General features: G+C 33.1%; 1 protein-coding gene across 12 annotated transcripts in view; it reads right to left on the bottom strand.

Moving 5' to 3' along the window:
- The window catches only part of MEF2C (myocyte enhancer factor 2C), a 140344-nt gene that overhangs the window by 60178 nt on the left and 61275 nt on the right, over positions 1 to 18891 (bottom strand). For 8 of the 12 annotated variants that reach the window (XM_088053996.1, XM_088054003.1, XM_088054001.1 and 5 more), the window contains 2 exons: positions 16171 to 16368; positions 3625 to 3828 (listed from right to left, as the gene is read on the bottom strand). In XM_088053996.1, the coding sequence (XP_087910122.1) occupies positions 3625 to 3828; positions 16171 to 16224 (258 nt within the window). In that variant the 5' untranslated portion in view covers positions 16225 to 16368. Of the gene's footprint in view, positions 1 to 3624; positions 3829 to 16170; positions 16369 to 18260; positions 18400 to 18891 lie in introns of those variants that run through there. The other 4 variants (XM_088053997.1, XM_088053999.1, XM_088053998.1 and 1 more) reach the window with 4 other exon arrangements.

Genomic DNA, 18891 nt, shown 5'->3' with positions numbered 1-18891 from the left:
GCTTGGTGAGGACATAATGGCTTCAGATTTAAGAATCCAGTTAATGCTAAACAAAAATTTCAGAATGTACTTTTTTTGTTTGGTCGGTTTTGTTTCGTTGGCTATTTTTTGTTTGTTTTTTTGTTTCCCAGAATTAATGCATATCTCCATGAGATTTTGTTAAGACTCACAATAATTGTCACTGTTGCTTGAAACTGATAAATGTGAGTGTAGAATGCATATATTTTCTCCTTCATGAGTACATACTGACTTTTATTTACCCATGTATGTTTTAAGTATATTTACTGGATTTAACTGAGACACATTCACCTGGTAGACAATTTCTGTGACCTGAAAAACTCTCAAATATCATATTAATCAAATGTGTTTTGATGAAGCAACTGGAAACATCATCTCAGCCATATTTATTACATGTAAATACAATTTCTACATATGTAAAGAAAGTAAGAGCTATTTGTTTAAATCAGTAAACCAGAAAAGGTCAAAGAAAAGCTCAAAGAAGAGCAGTAACTGGCCATTACAATTCTCTATTAGCATTCTATTGATAATAGTATTATTAATAACTATTAACTTTTTATCAAGATAGATTTGTTGATATCATATACCTCTAAGTTGGGTGGAACAAATTTTCCATTAAAAAACAGTGTGATGTTTGTTAAATATATGACCTTGTTTTCTTCAGATATTTTAAGTAATGTGTTATGTCCAGTAGACGCACTTTTTCAGAAATGCTAAATATAATTAATCCTGTAATTACATTAAAAACATTTTCTTAATAAAATTAATTCTGGCTTCAGCCAGAAAGAAACTTTTCTACATGAAAAGGTATGTAATTTTTCTATTTGAATAGCAGTGGTTTAACTTAAAAGTAATTAACTTCATACTAGAGAGCTGCTCTTTTAATTTTCTTTGAATATGGACAGTTTAAAGAAATTACACCACATTTTAATGACTGATAACACAGTTCTACCACAACTTAAAAGTAACTAAATAGTTAATATTGTGCTGAATGTGAACAGAAATTGGGTTCTAAATTAAAGATCTTTATATGGTTGACAGCTATGTTTCAAATTTTCATAGGTCGTCCAAAAAAAGTTTTCTTTCTTGAATACTGTGCAGAAATCCATGAGCACAGCTATGCCCTTTTCTTCTGCTGAATTATAGTTACTGAATAGGCATTTAGGTAAAAGTGCTCAGATTTAATAATACTGTCTTATTCTCAGCTTCTGTTGATTGCTCTGGAAGAACAAGATTAAACATTTTAAGTGTGAAATCTAGCTGTCAGAGGGAAAAGAAGACGGATGTCTTACAAGGAAAATATGTGTAATGCAGTCAGTTTAACTGATCAATTAAAATATTTAAATGTGTGGCAGATTTATCTCCTGTACCTAGAAATGTACCTAAACTACACTAAGAGTCAAGCCATTTGTCAGATTGCATATTTTCATTGGCTTTATCCTCTGCTGTACTTGTAACTGTGATTTTCCATTAAAGGCATGACAATATGGAATTCTTGTTCAAAACCTACATGCTGGAGATGGACTCCTTGGATTCTGAAACTGTACCTGTACTGATATGTTTTAAGTTATTTTATGTTACAGGCAGAACATAGAAAAATGTAACAGAAAATCAAACTCAAAGCTGACAGAACATTCACTTCACTTGGCATTTTATGTCTGTTTAATTTACATAACATTTATTTCAATTACCTGCTTTAATTCTGTTCCTTTTAGAAAAGTGGAAAGAGTTGCCCATAAACTTTGGGTATAGCCAGAAAATGACACACCTGCATGCAAAACTGCTAATCAGCCTATCCAAATTGGCCCATTGTTTATGCAGAAAGGGATTTTTCTGGTGCAGCGAGTTCTTTTACTGAAATTTCAACATTACTTGAAATTTTAAGTTTTTGTTTGAGTTCCTTGGAAAACCATAGTCCTCATAATAAAAAAGCATTAATTCATTGTAAAGCAAGTAATAAATCCCTAACTGGATTTCCACCTATTTCCACACAAAAGCCTGCAGGAAGAAGTAAAGATATCACAGGAAACTCTTTTGCTAAGAATATTCTGGCTTTTTGCCACTAAAGGAGGACAGGACTTATTTGGGCACAGAATTTGAACTCTTTTGGACAGGACATGGCTTCCCAGATCTAGGTGGCAGGAAAGGCTTCATATCTATACAAAAGATTTGAAGTAAGGGAGGAAAAGAGATGATGGAGAGGAGGAAGAAATTATGCACTTTCCTCCTAGTCTTAACTAATTTATTTTATTATTTTCTGCTGTCAGAACCTCACCCTCTTCTAATGGGGGGGAGAATATGGGGGAAATAAGGAGGGAAGCAAAACAGTAATTTCCTTGATACTGACACAAGGATAGAAGAAGGATAGGGAAGTGATATATATTCCAGTATGCAATCTTTGCCCATCTAAGGCGGTGTGACTACGGCTCTTTGTAACAAGTTTAACAATCTTAATTATACAGAATTTTTTATCCTTCTCAATATTTTATATAGAAATAACTAGCTATCTTACATTGCTAGTCTCGAAAAAATGACTAACCCTGGTTAGTCAAAAGGAGCAAAGTCTCACTTCAGACAACATCCAGGTGATTCAAAAATCTATAATTAACTTTATAAAGATCTGGAGTAAACCAAGTATATACACCAACATATTCAGGAGTAAATTTTCACTGGCCATTAAGATAGGTCATCATCCTTATATTGTGTTTTAATAGATACCATTAGATCAGTCATGGGCCTAAAAACAGAAGTTGTATAGGTCACATAGCCCATTTTTTTAGAAATCTAAGATATGAGTGTTTTGCTAATAACAACAAAGTCATTGAAGGCTTTATGTATTTTGCATAGCTTGAATCCAAATGTGATTGCAAAGTAAACTAACTTTTCTGCAAATATTAGAAGCTTAAATTTTAAAATCTTAAATTCAAATTAATAATTTTCAGTAATTGTAAATAAAAATTGCTCCTTATAATTCTAAAAAAATTGAAACATTGTTTCTAGCATTCTGATACTACTGCTTTGATACTGTTACTATTATGGTAGTAATCTGTGTGATTAGCTGATATATTTTTACTGTGCAGATTGTAAATGAACTTTCATTGCATTTTATTAGACATCCTTTGCAAATAATCAAAAAGCTAAAAAAATCAGTCAAATTGCAACAAGAAATGGTTCAAAATCTTCCACATCTTATGCAATGTATTCTTAATTCATTCTGCACAAATAATGTCATAACTTTTGGATTGTAGAGACAAAGCATGCAATGTTTTCTGGAGAGCCTTTCCCTGGAAGAGACAAGGAGACAAGCAGGAAATTCAGCTGGTAGGTTAGTGGTCGAGGCATGGAGAGGATTAATGGGACAAAGTGACAAAGCAGCACAGAAACCAGGACAACAGGGAGCCAGAAATCCCTTTGCAGAAGTTTCTGCAAGACTCACAAGAACAAAACTGCTCACAAAAGACATGGATTTCCTGCACCTTTGGCTTCATCGCCTCCAATCCTCAAGCCAACACACCACTGTCCTGTTCTGCTCTCCTGCTGCTATGTCACTTGAAGGTGTAATCTACTTGGAGCACCTCCACCTCAGAGCAAAACACGAAGTCTTACCTCAACAATGTCTGAATTTGTTCGGCTCTCATGTGGCTCATTATACTCAGTATATTTCAGCAACACCTTGTCCATATCAGTGCTGGCATACTGGAACAGTTTGTTGGTGCTGTTGAAGATTATTAGAGCAATCTCACAGTCACACAGAACACTAAGCTCATAAGCCTTCTTCATTAACCCAAATTTCCTCTTTGTAAAAGTCACCTGGGGGAAAAAAAAAAGCATAAAAGGTCCATCAGAAATCCACAAGTTTCTCTCTGTACTCTTTCTCCTTTTTTTCTGAACTATAATGTGACTGCTTTGTATTTAAATTGAACATGCTCAGAAAACACATAAATAAGCATAAATACAGTTCCAAAATAGAATATATATATGTTTGTTGTATGTATTATACAAGGGAGAAATACCTAATTATCACTATGTGAAACTTGAGGTACAGGTAAGGACCATGGGTTATCTTCATTCAGTAGGGCTATGAAGTGTTGATACTGCAATTTTAACTTCTAAATTCAAATATCCTTTAGATGGCATGCATCTTTCCCATAAACATTTACAAAATGTACCTCAGATTAGCAGCTGTAAATACTTTGAACAACTGCAGTCAAATCTGGTGGGTTTTTTTTTTTTTCATTCTGATAGTAATTGACTTTGAATTCAACTTAACTCAATTCAACTCCTGCGAGCTTTGAAACAAAGAAATTATTTCATAAGCATTTAAGTAGCGCAAAAAAGATACATTGCTCATATAAACACACTCATGATACTTTTGAAGAAGTAACTAGTGTTAAAAATCACGCTGGTGAGAAATGAGAATAATAAAGCATGATGAAGACAACAACTGGTCAGCAGCCTTTGAAAAAAACACACAAATTTCATATTATATTTCATTTCAAGCCATATGCTTAGGAATATAAACGGGCATTTTTTAGTCCAAAGTGCTTTAAGTCATATTATACTTAAGAAAGAAATAGGGATGTGCTGGCAAGTTCTCAGTAGGCCAGCTAATGCCCCTACATAATGCAAAATTCAGGAAGTATGAAAATTATAATTATTCCCTACAAAACCATAATTTTCCACAGGGACTGTTTTGAAAATGAAAGACCTTCACTTCAAACAATTTTTTCGTCTGCTTTTCTGCACTAGCTTACAAGTTCCAGTAAGACATGTGATTTCAGATAAGAAACTAGTAAGAGCTGTTTCAGCTAATTGTATGGTTGAATTTTTCTCCTCTGTTTCTTCATATGTGCGATTTCTGTTAAATAATTTTCATTGACAGGAATTTTTAAGACAAAAATGATTTTGCTAAGCCTATAATTAATCACATTTAACACATGGTCAAGGTACTCAGTATGTCTAGGACAGGCACACAATCAAGTTTATTGGTCTGCCTGATTCTACATTTGTTGCTACCAGACCTTACGTATATACACCACCCATAAGCAGGGACACCTCTGTACATTAATTCTGAGGCAAGAAGAAGATTTGTCTGTCTGTGATTCATATGGCTGTGTTTTAACTTGTCACACTTCTAATGCAAACTAATGCTAAGTGCAACTCCAGACTACCTTAAAATCCCAACATGTCAGGCCAAGGAAAATGTGACTTACTAAGTATTGCTAATCCCTATTTGTTAGACTCCCTCAGAAAGTTGAGGCATTGTGCCCATACTGTGAATACTTATTCACCAAATGCATACTGAATGTTATTCTTTTCATTTTAATTGCAATTATTTTAACCTCTGTCAACATACTGTTAATATGGATTGCCATTAAATACAAGTATTCAAGCATTTTAAGAACACTACAGCACTGATGTCAAGTGTGCATAACTGAAAGTTAGTTTTTTCTAACTTTTTTAACATAGCTTTTGATATTTGGAATGAATAATGAGATAGGTAACAAAACCACCCAAATTCTAAATAATAAAAATAATAAATATTGAATATTTAAAAATTCTAAATAATAATAAAAATAAAAGTGTCTTCAAAGTACTCCTTTAATGCTTTCTCTGATTAAAAAATGCAATAAAATGGTTGAAAGACACATATATGTTTATATAAATATAAAAGCTTGTTTTAGAAATTAATGAGACAGAAATAAAATGCACTAATTCAACATGTTTTTCTGTATCTAACATGCTTTCATAGAGATGTGGGTGATCACATGATCACAGTGCTGTGGGTGGAGTATCTTTGCCTTTAGCATACTTTTCACTATTAAAGTCACTCCAGTATAAAAATATCCTTAAAGCCACTGCTTGTGTTTACTATTAGGTAAAATTCTTTAATATTTTGAAAAACTACTCAGCTGTGCTGCACAGCAGATACTTAATTCATAACAGTTATCATCAGAATGATACTGGTTAGAGTTACTTTTTATGGACAGTGAAAAAGCCCCACCAGAAAACCAGAACAATAAATAGTCTTAATTTTCTCTTTCTTTAATATATAATCTTAATTGTTCTGAATTTGATTTAATTTCTTGATCTTTCTAATATTTTCTAAATCCACCAGATAATTGTTTCTGTAACTGATAATTAATGAATTAAAGGCAATTGTATCTACTACTGTTTCACTACTTGCGATTTGGAATTTTAATTTTTGAATATGTCATTCATGGTGGTTTATCTTTACACATACATAATCCATATACATAGCTGTAAATTTATTACACTTTTATAACAGTTTATAATAGAGAACTTTTCAAATATATAATGAAATGTCATGTCAGTAATTTCAGAAAAAAATATGAATACTCTTCAAGCCATTTAAGAAAAAAAATTACCTTTTTGCTTACATTCTTCTATGCAGCTAAATATAAAAGATGAGTATGCCACATGCTAAAATACTTTTGTGAGCATTATAAGTAAACAGAATATTTATTATTAAACTTTATTTGTTCAATGTGTTCACGATTTGCTATGAATGTTAACCATTCTTGTCCACACTAAAAAAATATTAAAATTAAAAACCACCTAGTAAGTATTCTCTAAGTAGCAGTCTAGTATTGAAAAAGTTTTCTTAAGTGGTAAAAAATTAATAAATAATTTAAAACTTCTCTTTTGTCTAGATGGAAGGCAGTGTGGAACCTACACTCAAAAACCTCTGATTACACTTGAACTGAGTGCTGAAAACAAACAAGACAGTCACGTCATGAACACAAACTGTAGCTACATCACCAAAAAATTAATGTGTTCACATACTCTTATAATTAATAATGATTTGTGTTCAAAGTACTCAGTCTTGGTAGCGTCATATAACAACTGACAATGTAATTTTGTCATTTGTCATAAACAACGTTAGTGACACTGGAGGAAAACACACACACAGTGAGAAAATTCATCAACATATTTCAAATAAGACACCCCCCAAAAATGCATACACTTTGATATCTCTGCAACATTTAATTTGTTTCAGCAGCAAGAATCAAATCACTACATGTTATTTCCTGACAGTATTAGTCAACATGTGCTTAATTATCCTCACTATCTAAATCACTGTGAATTTGCAGATTTTTCAGTTAGCAAACCTACTTCTCTTTAGGAGAAGGATAAGCAATTTAGGTGATCCTTTTGGGATAGAACACTATAATGACAGGATGAAAATTATGAAAAATTAAAGTGGAGTGGAAAGTGGAAGAGATAGGACGCCAACAGTCAATGGTCTTTAAAATCTTTTTATGCATGTGTATATAAGACATGAGGTTTTCAACAATGATACAATTTCCAAATACTTGTATGAGACGCTTTAATGCATTGTTTCATATATATTGCAAGAAGAGTAGGGAGTGGATATCACCAAATTTCTGAATCCTACCAAAAAAACCAACTAATTCTATTTCTTTGTATTAACTCAAAACCCACTAGTCTTTTTTATTTGTCTTAGAACTATAGTTATCCTACTTATTTCATTTTTTTTTTTATTTTAAATGTAATTGTCCTCCTAATAAGGACGGTGGTACCAAGAAGGTAGGTTACTAAAGTCTGAAGCATCTTTGTATATAAATAAGCATTAATGATGATGACTTTGTATGGTGTCATACAAGTCATATTAATCAAGATATTACTTGACTATAAAATACTTCCAGTGAAGAGTCGACTTTCAATTTCCTTTATATAAATCAATGTGAGCTTTTTATGTATTCTGGATGAAGTTCTAACTACAGGTGAAGCATGTGCTAAAAGAAAGGAACTGAAAAAAGAGAATTGTTATAAGGGTGTTAAGGGTGTTGTAACTCTGGCTCTTCAGTTCCATGGAAACAGCTGTCAAATGGCCTAGTATGTATCTGCAAGTGAAGCTGTAAACAGTCTGAATTCAAGCATGCATGTCACACACTGATGTGCTCAATTTAGAGGGCAATTTGGTGCAGAGAAGAATTTCTTGTTTAATCACTATTAAGTTAAACTTACTTAAGCTATATAAGTTAGAAGGTACTGTCACTTGGTTGCAATTACAAATCCTTTCATCTGCCAAAATTTTAATTTAGCTGCATGGGTTTGTAAAAGGGGATGCTAGCCACTGGAAATGGTCTTTAAGTAAATATGTAATGACAATTTTGTACTCCTTATATATCAGTGAAGAAACACAAATATCCATAAATAGCCTAATTTAATGAAAACAACCTTCAGGATACATTATCTATCTTTTTTGCCATGAGATCATTGTGTCTTTCTTTTGCTGGGAGTTGGTTTGAGATTAGTTTAGTTCAGTTTAGTTTAGGTTTTAATTTGGGTTCTTCAAATAATTTTTTTTGAAATCTCACTAACTATGAGAGGCTGAACCATAACATCACTCCATATTTGTCACTAAGAGTCACAGCATATGTGCTAACAGTTTATGTTTTCAAAGTAGAAGTCCTGTGATGTTTCAAATGATTCATTCCAGCCAGTGTCAGAATATCAGTGCTCCCCTTACTTTCTATTCTGACGATACAGATATACAGCTGCTGACATAGGAAAATGAGAGAAATGGAATTTTCACAACATGCTTCCCAAATACATTTTCTGCCATTAAACAGGTGAAGAAGAAGGATCACTGATGCACAGAAGTATCTCATAATGGCACCACATTGTAAAAAAAATGTTGTCTCTTTGTCCTTATTTCATCTGGAATGTCTTAATTTCTGACACAAGGACTAGAGAAAGCACAGTAGATATGATGTATGTGATAAATAGGAGGTGCTATGTGAGTGGTCTACCCCACTTCAAACATAAGGCCAAGGTGGGGCTCTTCACTCAAGCATCACTGCCGGGCACCTAAGCCTATCCTGTTTAAACATCAAATAACTGCTGGAGAGGCAAAAACTGTTGTCATAACCCCTTTTCCCTTTTTCCTCTTATTTTCCTCTTATTTTTGTTCAGAACTCTTTGTCATATGAAGAGACCTGTTTGAAACAATCTTTACAATAACTCAAATGGGACTGGCAAACAGCAACAGCGCAGAATTTGATTTAGACAAATCTGCGTTTATGCAACAGTTTGACATACCACATTAAATGAAAGACTTTCAGCAGACCGCTTCCATGTTCTTATAACCCTGCAGCACAACTTAAAGGGATGAGACAGCATTGCTTTATGCTAGTAAATGAGCTATTGTCCCAGAAAGCCCCAAGCATATTGAGCTATGACTTGCTGAATAGTCCAGATAAAGAGGAGTTCTAAGAGGACAGTCTAAAATTATCGCCATAACAAATAAAATGTTCATGATTAACCCATATAAAAAAGAAGGTTTTGTATGTTACACCACATTTTTAGAATCTTTGTGCATAAATAACAGATCAAATACTCAAAGTAGTGATACTATTCAATCTGCCCAAATCCAAATCATGAGGGTCAGTCTTGTAAGCTTTTCCTTTGTAAAAAAAGAAAGGACAGATAAAATTGAAAGATATAATAATTAAAGATGATACAGCAACCTCAGAAATGAGGAGGTCAGCCAGTAACAATGTATTTCCCATTTAACTTATAAATTAAGATTTACCAAAGAGGAATGAAAAAATAATAAAGGCTAATCTCTGATGCTTCACTTCCTTTTGTTGAATCAGAGAGATATGATTAAGTCCTTTATAGACAGACCTACAGATACGTACAAATTTTAGGCAAAAAAGATAATCTCAAAAACACATTAGCTAATACAATATACACAAAAACTGACTTTTTTTTTTTCCCCCTTTTGGTGTGCTATCACCATTTCTGGCAGGTACAAACATATGTTTATAGTAAAAAACATGTTTATAACTTCTCTACTGCTAAAATGTTCACAAGGTAAAGGTCAAAGAATATTTCATTCCCTGCTGAGCAAATGGTCAGGAAGCACATTTGTCTGCATTTCCCGTCATAACAGGAAAAGTGTAACTTCTTCCTCTCCACAATGGCTTCAGTTCTGCTTCCCACCTCCAGCTCTTTCTCCCCCAGGGCTTTCTAAACCATTCCTTGCAAGACAGCAAGACTGTGCCTGTGTCTGCACTATTTTTCAGCTCTGCTGTGTTGGCAGATGTCTCGTTCACTACTGCATTCTCTTTACTTAGGCTTCTTGCTCACACTTCAAATTAAAAGTAATTTGACCTAAATATTTACCTTACGATAATTCACTCTAAATTATGCTCAGAGCATCAATTTGTAATATGAGCACATTTAACCTTAAAATACTGCATTCTAAAAATCCATGGTTCATTTCAGCAGCTCTGTTAAAGTTTTACTTCTCAAGGAGTCTGGAATAACACGAAAAATGTTGCCAGAGTTGAACAGATCAGCACAAATTAGGAGTTTCAAAAACTTGGGGGTTTCTTGCAGAAACCTAACTTTATCTCTGAAAAAACAAGGCCAATGTCTAATTTTAATGCTATATTTCAAGTATATACCTGTGTGCATATTAATATAAGGAATTAATAAAAATATGTAGAAGATAAAACATGATGTTTAAGACAAAGGTTAATTGAACAAAAAATTACGCTTAGGTGCTTAGTCAAAGAGTTACATTTTCACGTGAAAACATTTCCCTGGGGGCAGGTCAGGAAATCTCATGTCTTGGATAGAATGAAGATGCTCCATGAAGGAATAATGAAAATATAAGTAAATAGGTGGATTTTTTTTTTATTTTTTTCTATTTTTTATATCTATCCTGTGCTTAAGTTAGCATTAATATTCAAGGTTTTCTACTCTTTCCACAGGGAAACTTCTGATTCAGACAATAGACTCTTACTCTTTTCTTTTAAGTAGAGCTGAAACACGGTCAAAAATAGATACGTGAGGCTGAAATTAATTTTGAAACTAGCAGCATTAGGTATCAAAGTCAGTAGAACAAATCTAGGTCTTCCTGCACATGGTCATTTCCTTCCAGGATATTCTTCCCCTGCCCCATAACCTCACTTTAATATCTGCTTTGATTTGTTCTCTATTGAGATGATAATTCAGTAATTCTGTTTATAGCTTTACAGATTTTCTGAAATTAGAGAATGGTAAAAAGTCTGGGCATGAGAAAGTTGAACAGCAAATGTTGGTATTGTTAATATATATAACGATATATATATTGTTATATTGTTAAACCTATGGATTTAAACCTATGTGATGCTTTAAAAAGGGTGTCTTAATGTTAAACACCTTAATATTGAAGTGTACACTTACTATGGTATTTAATAATAGTTAAGACCCTGGCAGCTCATTACAAATTGAAAGAAATGAACATTGTTCAGAATCATTAGCTATGATAAACTCAATTGTAATTGTGACTCTTCAGAAGCAGGAAAAAATGCAAAACTATTGAGCAATAAAATCATAGGGACAAAAAATGGTGCATCACCCTGTAAGGCTTCAGATTTCCTAATACTAATTAGAAAAAAAGGGGATTAAATGCAAGAGAGTGTTCCAGATCTGACACCAGAAAATCATTGGGTAAATACACCCTCATTCCTGGGTCAATGTACCTCTGGATTTAGCTCACAGACCATGGATTTAATGAGATATTTTGTGAGATACTTTGTATAACAGTAAGACAAGATAATTTATGTCATTACATCTATTAATTTTAGACCTGGACAGCCCTGTCTGGATAGCTGCAAAAAGTTTCAGATGGTCCCCATCTAAAGCAGACTGCAAAAGGCTATCATTAAAACTAACAAAATATTTCATACTTAAAAAAAAACCCCAGAAAAAATACAAGGACTTTTCTTGAGAGAAATACAATTTTTCCTTCATGTGTTGACCATAGCAAAGGTAGCTGAAGTATTCATTTCAATTAAGAAAACACAGGAAAATAAAGTTCACATATTTTTTCCAAGTGACCTCCTTGTGATCTTTTTCTTTTTGAAACCAACATAGAAGTGTTACCAGTATTCTTCTCCAATCTGCTCAGATGAAATTTCTGCAGAAAGAATTTGTAGCAGTCAGGCATTTCTAGCATCAGATGTCAATGCTAACATTTTTGGCTATTAATTCTGCTGATGGTGCAACTAATGCCATGTAAAAAGCCACAGTCTTTTTCAGTGGTCTGTTGAGAGGACTAGCACAACCTCACAACCTTGTTGAGCCTGAACAATATTACCAGGGATTCAATCCACATTTATGAAGACTATATTATCCAAGAATTATCACTAGAATAAAAAGAAAATATTTGGTCACATTGTCTGCTTATAACAGGATTCACTCGAGAGTTTTCATTTGCATTTAATACTGTGGTGGCAACCAAACTATACAAAATAAACATGTAATCTAGGCCTGGCATTTATTCAGCCTCCTTCTACATGTGTCAAAAAACAGTGAAAGGGTATTTTTCAGATAGTTTTCTCTGAAACTTTTCCAACCAAAGAAAATTTGTGATCATTCTTAGAATCAAACATTCTTGCCATGTTTGTCACCACAAGGTATCAATGAGGACTAATAAAATGCAGCCAACTTGCAGCCTACAACAAACAATATTAAATTTATGACTCCTCTCAGTTAAAATCCTGAATTCTGCACTCACTAAAGTCAATGTGAGAACTCTTAAGCAGGCCAGGGTAAAAAGACTGGGCCTCTAATGACTGACTTTCAGTAGTCTTCCTTTAGTTTATGCCCAAGAGTCAAAGCTGAAAATAGTTTTTGGAAAAGTGCAGCTTGTACCCTCAAATTGCACATTTCTGTGAGATTTGCAGCCAGAAATATGACTCTGGATAGTTTGAACTTACATTTATTACCAGTGTGGTCACTAAAATACACAAATCCAACCAACTAGACTTGCTCAGAAGAAATTCTCTTGAAGGGAGATCAACACTATTTTTGTCCTTCCCAGTCCACTCATGCAAGCACTTTGAAGGGCAAAGGAGTCTCATACTATAGCAAGTGTGGAATATATAGTATAGTGTGGAAAAACCCAGCTGTTTCACAGAGAGAACAAGTACACCATTCAATGGCTGACATAGAGGAGGCTGGAAAAGTGAGTGGAAAAGCAAGGACAAGAATTTTGCTCCCCAGGCCTTGTAACAACTTGAAACTCTTTGCAGATATTCTGCTTTCCAAACAGATTCACCTTTGCACTGGGAGAGAAGACAGAGTAATAAAACTACTGCTCTAGCCCCTCATTCGATATGTGTTCCATGTATTTTTACCAGCATGTGCAGAGGATTTAAGTGCTGGAGAACAGCTGAGGTTGCACCATCCAGTATATCATATCTAACATACCTGGTATTATGAAACCACACTTTGCTTGAATGTAAGCAACAATAAGGCAGTTTCTAGCCAAACAACTTGCTGCCATTCTTGGAAACATTTTTTTGGTGAGGTAGAAAGAAAATATCTCAATCTGCAAATGGAGCTAGAGACAGCCTTTGTGGAACTGCGCTTGAGCTGGTATCTTAGTTTCACCAATCAAAAACATTTAACCATTTTTTTCTGGTGCAACCTTTTAATCTTTTTTTGTATATATTTATGCAACCAAATAAGATGACAAGATAGGAATATAAACAAGTTAATATTTTAAGGTTACTGGAAGTGTGCAAGTTAGGAAACAAATGAACTGATGTTGCTATGCTAAAGCAGCATTATGTAATGATATTTTAAGAACTGGTGAAGTTTGTGAAAGAGAACATCTCATATAAATGGTTGAAAAAACAATCAGCTATTATTAAAAATCCAGTTGTATTTAATCACATATATATTACTGCAATTAAAAAGCCTAATCCCACAGTCCAAGGAAATGATGAAAATCTTTTCATTTGCCTCACTGAGCTTTAAATCAGGGCACTAAATGCAAGCTAAAGCCAGTAAAAATACTTAAAAAATTTCATTAATACATGAGTAGAAATAAGAAGCAGAATCAAGCCGGTTTTACAATATGGAAACTAAAATAATGCAAGTCTATACCTCCAGCCTCAGAGTGGCTAAACTACATTACCAAATATTGAATTGGGATTGTTCATCCTGAAAAAGAGAAGGCTGGGACTTAACTACAGCCTTCCAGCACCCGAAGGGAGTCTACAGGAAAGATGGAGAAAGACATTTTACAAGAGTATGGAGTGACAGGACATGGGGGAATGTATTCAAGCTGACAGGGAGTAGGTTTAGATTAGACATCAGCAAAAAATACTTTCCTGTGGGAGTGGTGAAGCACAGGTACAGGTTGACGAGAGGAGCTGCAGCTGCCCCAGTCAGCTAGATGTGTTTGAGATTTTGAGGCTTCGAGCAACCTGGTCTTTTGGAAGGAGTCTCTGCTTATGGCAGTGGAGCTGGAACTAGGTTCCCTCCTTCCAACCCAAACCATTCTCTGATTCTATGAATCTAAGAAATGCCTAGTGAGACAAACACTTCTTGAACTAACACTACAGTTGTTAGTATTCTAGTGTTATGGTTCTGTTAATAATTATTAGTTCTGAAAACTGGTTCTGGAATTCTTGAAATTACTGTGAATTATTTGAAGACGAGCTGTCTTCTGTTTTAAAAGTATATTCAACCACTTAAAAGATACTCTTCTTACAAAAGTGGGGCTAAAATCTCTGTAAATACTGTATTTAAGCAAGCAAGTTGAGATTAGGCTGTTGTATGATCTGATGTTATGAATGGCTAAATTTTGTGGTATTGTTTACAAAATAATTCATGTTCTTTTCAAAAACAAACCATTGTAGCATAGGAAAGTTTTAAAAAACTACTGACTTAATATTTATTAATTAATTAAATTCAATATTTCAAATCCAATTTCGACTCTAAGCTATAAGACAATTAAAATAAATACGATGACATTTCTGTCATTTTTTAGAATTATTGCTTTTTAACTTGTCTCACAAGAACAGGCAACCTTTAGGAAAAACACAACTAAATACTAGTAAAACTACTAACACTACAAAATTTAGAGGTTCTTGGAAAGCATATTTAAGGACTATAATTTGTTGTTATGCTTAAACTGAGTTTTTTTAAGGTTTTATAAAATCTTCCATCACTAACAGCCTCTTAAAAAATCCCTGAATATATGAAGAAATTTATAGATCTATTAATAGAAACTCAGTATCAAGTTCTTAAAAATCAGATACTGAAAATTGTTCCTAAATTGCAGCCAGGTGTATGAAGAACATTAATCATATAATTATATGGAGAGGTTCTCACAATTGTGGATCTTGAGTTTCAACAAAACATCCACATCCATTCATTTACATAAAATGTAAAACAGCAGCAATTTTCATTGATATCATTTGAAGATATCAGTTATTGAATTTTATTTTTGTGTTAAGAGGGGAGCAAATTCTGTAATTTATGACCATGTTTTAACCAGCAGAGATAGTGTTGATAATATGTGACAGCTCCTTAGCCATTTTATTTAAATAAAATAAATAAATTTATTTATTTTTATTTGAAAATTAGTATGTCTTTCCTGTTGGATCTATTTAGTCTTAGCTAAATAGTGATGGTCACTTGATTTTATAATTACAACATGCTAGAATGATTGTATGTGAGTTTTAGATTGTGTTAGGCTACTCAAATTCTTCTTAAAATTCAGACAGCAAAAGAAGAGACTTTTTTAATGATGCAGTGTCTTTTTTATATGACAGAGGTAAAAATAAAGACACTGCAAAGGTGAAGGAGCACAAATAATTGGGATGTCTGAATTTAAATGAAAGTGCTCATATTATTGTAACTCATATTATAACAGTTTACAAAATATAGTACTAAAAGCCTGTGTCCTGTAGCTACTCCCAGATGTGCTTAACAATATACATTCCAGACTGAAGCCAAAGCAAGTGTGGAGTAGAGTACACAGAGCTTTGTAGAATTCTTTGTAAAATTTGTAGTCTTTGTAGAATCAAGTCCTCAAGTTCCTCAGCTTCCTAACTGTACGTGTTACTGAACTTGAAAACACTGTGTATGAGGTTTCAGGTTGTTTACAAAAGTATTTTTCATTGATAGTCTAACACACATGTTGTAGATATATACATATATATTGGTATATACATATATATTGGTATATACATATATATTGGTATATGCATAGGTGCACAAACTTATCAACTTTTTAATCACTTTTAATAATAAGTCATCTTGTAAATATAATCTGATACAATGCTCAAGTCAAGTATTTTTGCAACTCACCTGTCTGTTACGTTCATCCATAATCCTTGTAATCTGAATCTTTTTTCTCCCCATAGTCCCCGTTTTTTTTTCTCTCCTTCTTCCTTAAAATTATGTATTTTTCCCTTCTCTTTTATTCCACTTTCCTGTTTCCTCAAAACAAACCTCCTTCTTCAGCCCTTGCACTACTCAGTTCACAGTCCTCTGCATCCGTTCCTGCTAAATACAGAAAGGAAATCAAATGTTATTATGAAATTGATAACCAGATGAAAGTTATTATATGGACCTGGCTAAGCATCCTCATTATAATTTAGTGTACAACTAAATTGTAATGAAAATTTAATGCATCTATAAAACAAGTAATGCATGGAGAAAAATATTGTATTCAAAGGCTTATATTTTTATGAAAGAAAACACCAAACACAAATATATCAAGAAATAAATAAAGACTGAAGTACACATTGTGAAAATTTTAATGGAGTTAAGTTTCTCTAATGTTAAATATCACTCACAGCTCTAATATGAAAAATTACCTAAATCAGAGAGTTAATGAACTGTTCTGTATCTATGTATGCTAAGCAGGCCAGCTAATTTATTTCTGAAGGGAAAAAAAAATTGTGTTTTGGCAGCAGAGGTGATAATTTCCCTCATTGTGCAACTAAGATGAACATTTATTAAAGTATTATTTGATATATAATAGTTGCCAGCTACTTTAAAACCAAAGTTCTTAACATTATTCTTTAAGAATATAAATTAGTAAAAGTATTGCTAAAGATACTTGAAGGAAACACTAGTTTTCAAGCACTTTTCCCTCATTTGATTTAAGGGCAAATTATAAATTGTTCTGCAAAGGATTTATAACTTGCAAACGTAAGTTTTCTTATAAAAACAGAACAATGGAGGCAGATGACAATTTAAGAATGTTTTGAAAAATATTTTCACAATATTTAGTAATGCAGGAGCTTTACAATACTGTAAACAGAGCTAAGGAGATATATGCAGAGCATATAAAAATACACAATACAGAAAACATATTTCATAAAATGTTATAACCAACATAATTAATTTCTATCATATCCAAAGTATTTTTGACAATAAGGAAGTCCACAGAAATAAAACAAAAAAATACAAAAATTAATTAATATAGTATAAGGTAAAAGAGAGAAGTTTCCCATTTATAATGTTGATTTACCAAATTTATATATTTATATATTTTTTAATAGAATAGCACAAAGGTTTTTGAAACACAGAATAGGAAAAAGAAATTCGAACAATTATGAATTTGTATGTTCTTTTAAAGTTTTTATGTTTGCTCCATACTGTAGCAAAAATATTGTCCTGGAAGTAAAAGAATTTGTAAATTTAAAATGGAGGCCAGCATTTCCTCATTTATTCTAAACTTATAGTATCTCAGCCGACCTGATAAATTCTCACAATATATTACATAATACTAAGCTGATATCCTGGTCATTTAATCCTTTATTTGGCTCTGATTCAAAGCTACTGAGGCAGAAAAGCTAGATCTCACTCTTTCTGATCTTCAATTCTCTTTTGATTTTCTTAGCATACATTAAACTTTAACCTGCTCAAGTGTTTTATCATGCTAAAAAAAAAAATTAACGAGTAAGCAGTCTGAGTTTTCTAGCTCGCCACTATGATGTAATTAATCTGTTGGGCAAAACAAATGCTCAGGTATAGTACTTACTATATTTCTATACATTAATATCTTTTTATATTATTTTCTGGGCATATTTGTATATCATTACTATAGTGGAGAACACAGAACATGGAACAATTAATATTATAAATATACCAAAACATAGACTGCAAAAATTCTTTTCTGCTTTTTATCTTTGAAAACAATAGCTTCTAACTGCTTAAAAAGATACAAAGGTTGTTGGCCATATTTGCAACAACAAAAAGTTAAAAGAAGGCCAAAACTTTGAAATTAATTTATTTTGTAAATGTATTTTTAAAAGCATTTTTCCAAACAAAGTTAGGAGACAGTCTTATCTGATTTTCAGTGTTGACAAACAAACCCAGTCTATTTTTAGAAACGGATTTACATTTCCTTGGATTGAGTTTGTTTCCTGTTTTTCCTATAGTCTTACCTCCAACACAAAGCACAAATTAGAATGGTGTTTCCCATGCACATGCAGGACTCAAAAGAGTCTAACAGGCTTTATCTGTAGAAGCAAACCCATACTCTAATCCACAGCAAATGCATGTGGAACTTCCTTTCCTTCCATTCAGCTGAGGCCAGTGGTGCTATTGGATTACAGCACTATATGCCTAAGCTTCTGCTCACTGCAGGGTGGAAGGTCAGGGTGGGCAGATTAGAGCAGCTGTGCCTGGTTAGTGAAGATGAGCTGCTCTGCAGATGAAGATGCTGATGCTGTGTGAGTTCAGAAAAAAAATCACTTAATACTGAGAAAACTCTGCCAAGAAGGATAGGAATCACAGTGGAGGAGCAGTATGTTGAATCACTCCCACACACTCATCAGTTCCACATTTAAGACCAGTCTTAAAACAACAGCTTTTACAGACAGTTTAAAGTTGGAACCTTAAAAATCCTGTGATCTACACAAAATTATCTTAAAGTAATTCATGCAAGACTTGATCACGAGAATTTTCTGTAAAACATGTAATTAGGTCATCAAACATATAATTTGCAAAGAAACATAAATTTGCTTCAATGGGCAGTGAGTTAAGTTTTCTTGCATGGATTAAAAAAAACCAGTC

This window comes from Pseudopodoces humilis, chromosome 4 (genome assembly GCF_049639895.1).
Source record: "Pseudopodoces humilis isolate 2021_Gansu_Grassland_sample_001 chromosome 4, ASM4963989v1, whole genome shotgun sequence".
Taxonomy (NCBI): Eukaryota; Metazoa; Chordata; class Aves; order Passeriformes; family Paridae; genus Pseudopodoces; species Pseudopodoces humilis.
This window is presented reverse-complemented; position numbering and strand designations above follow the sequence as displayed.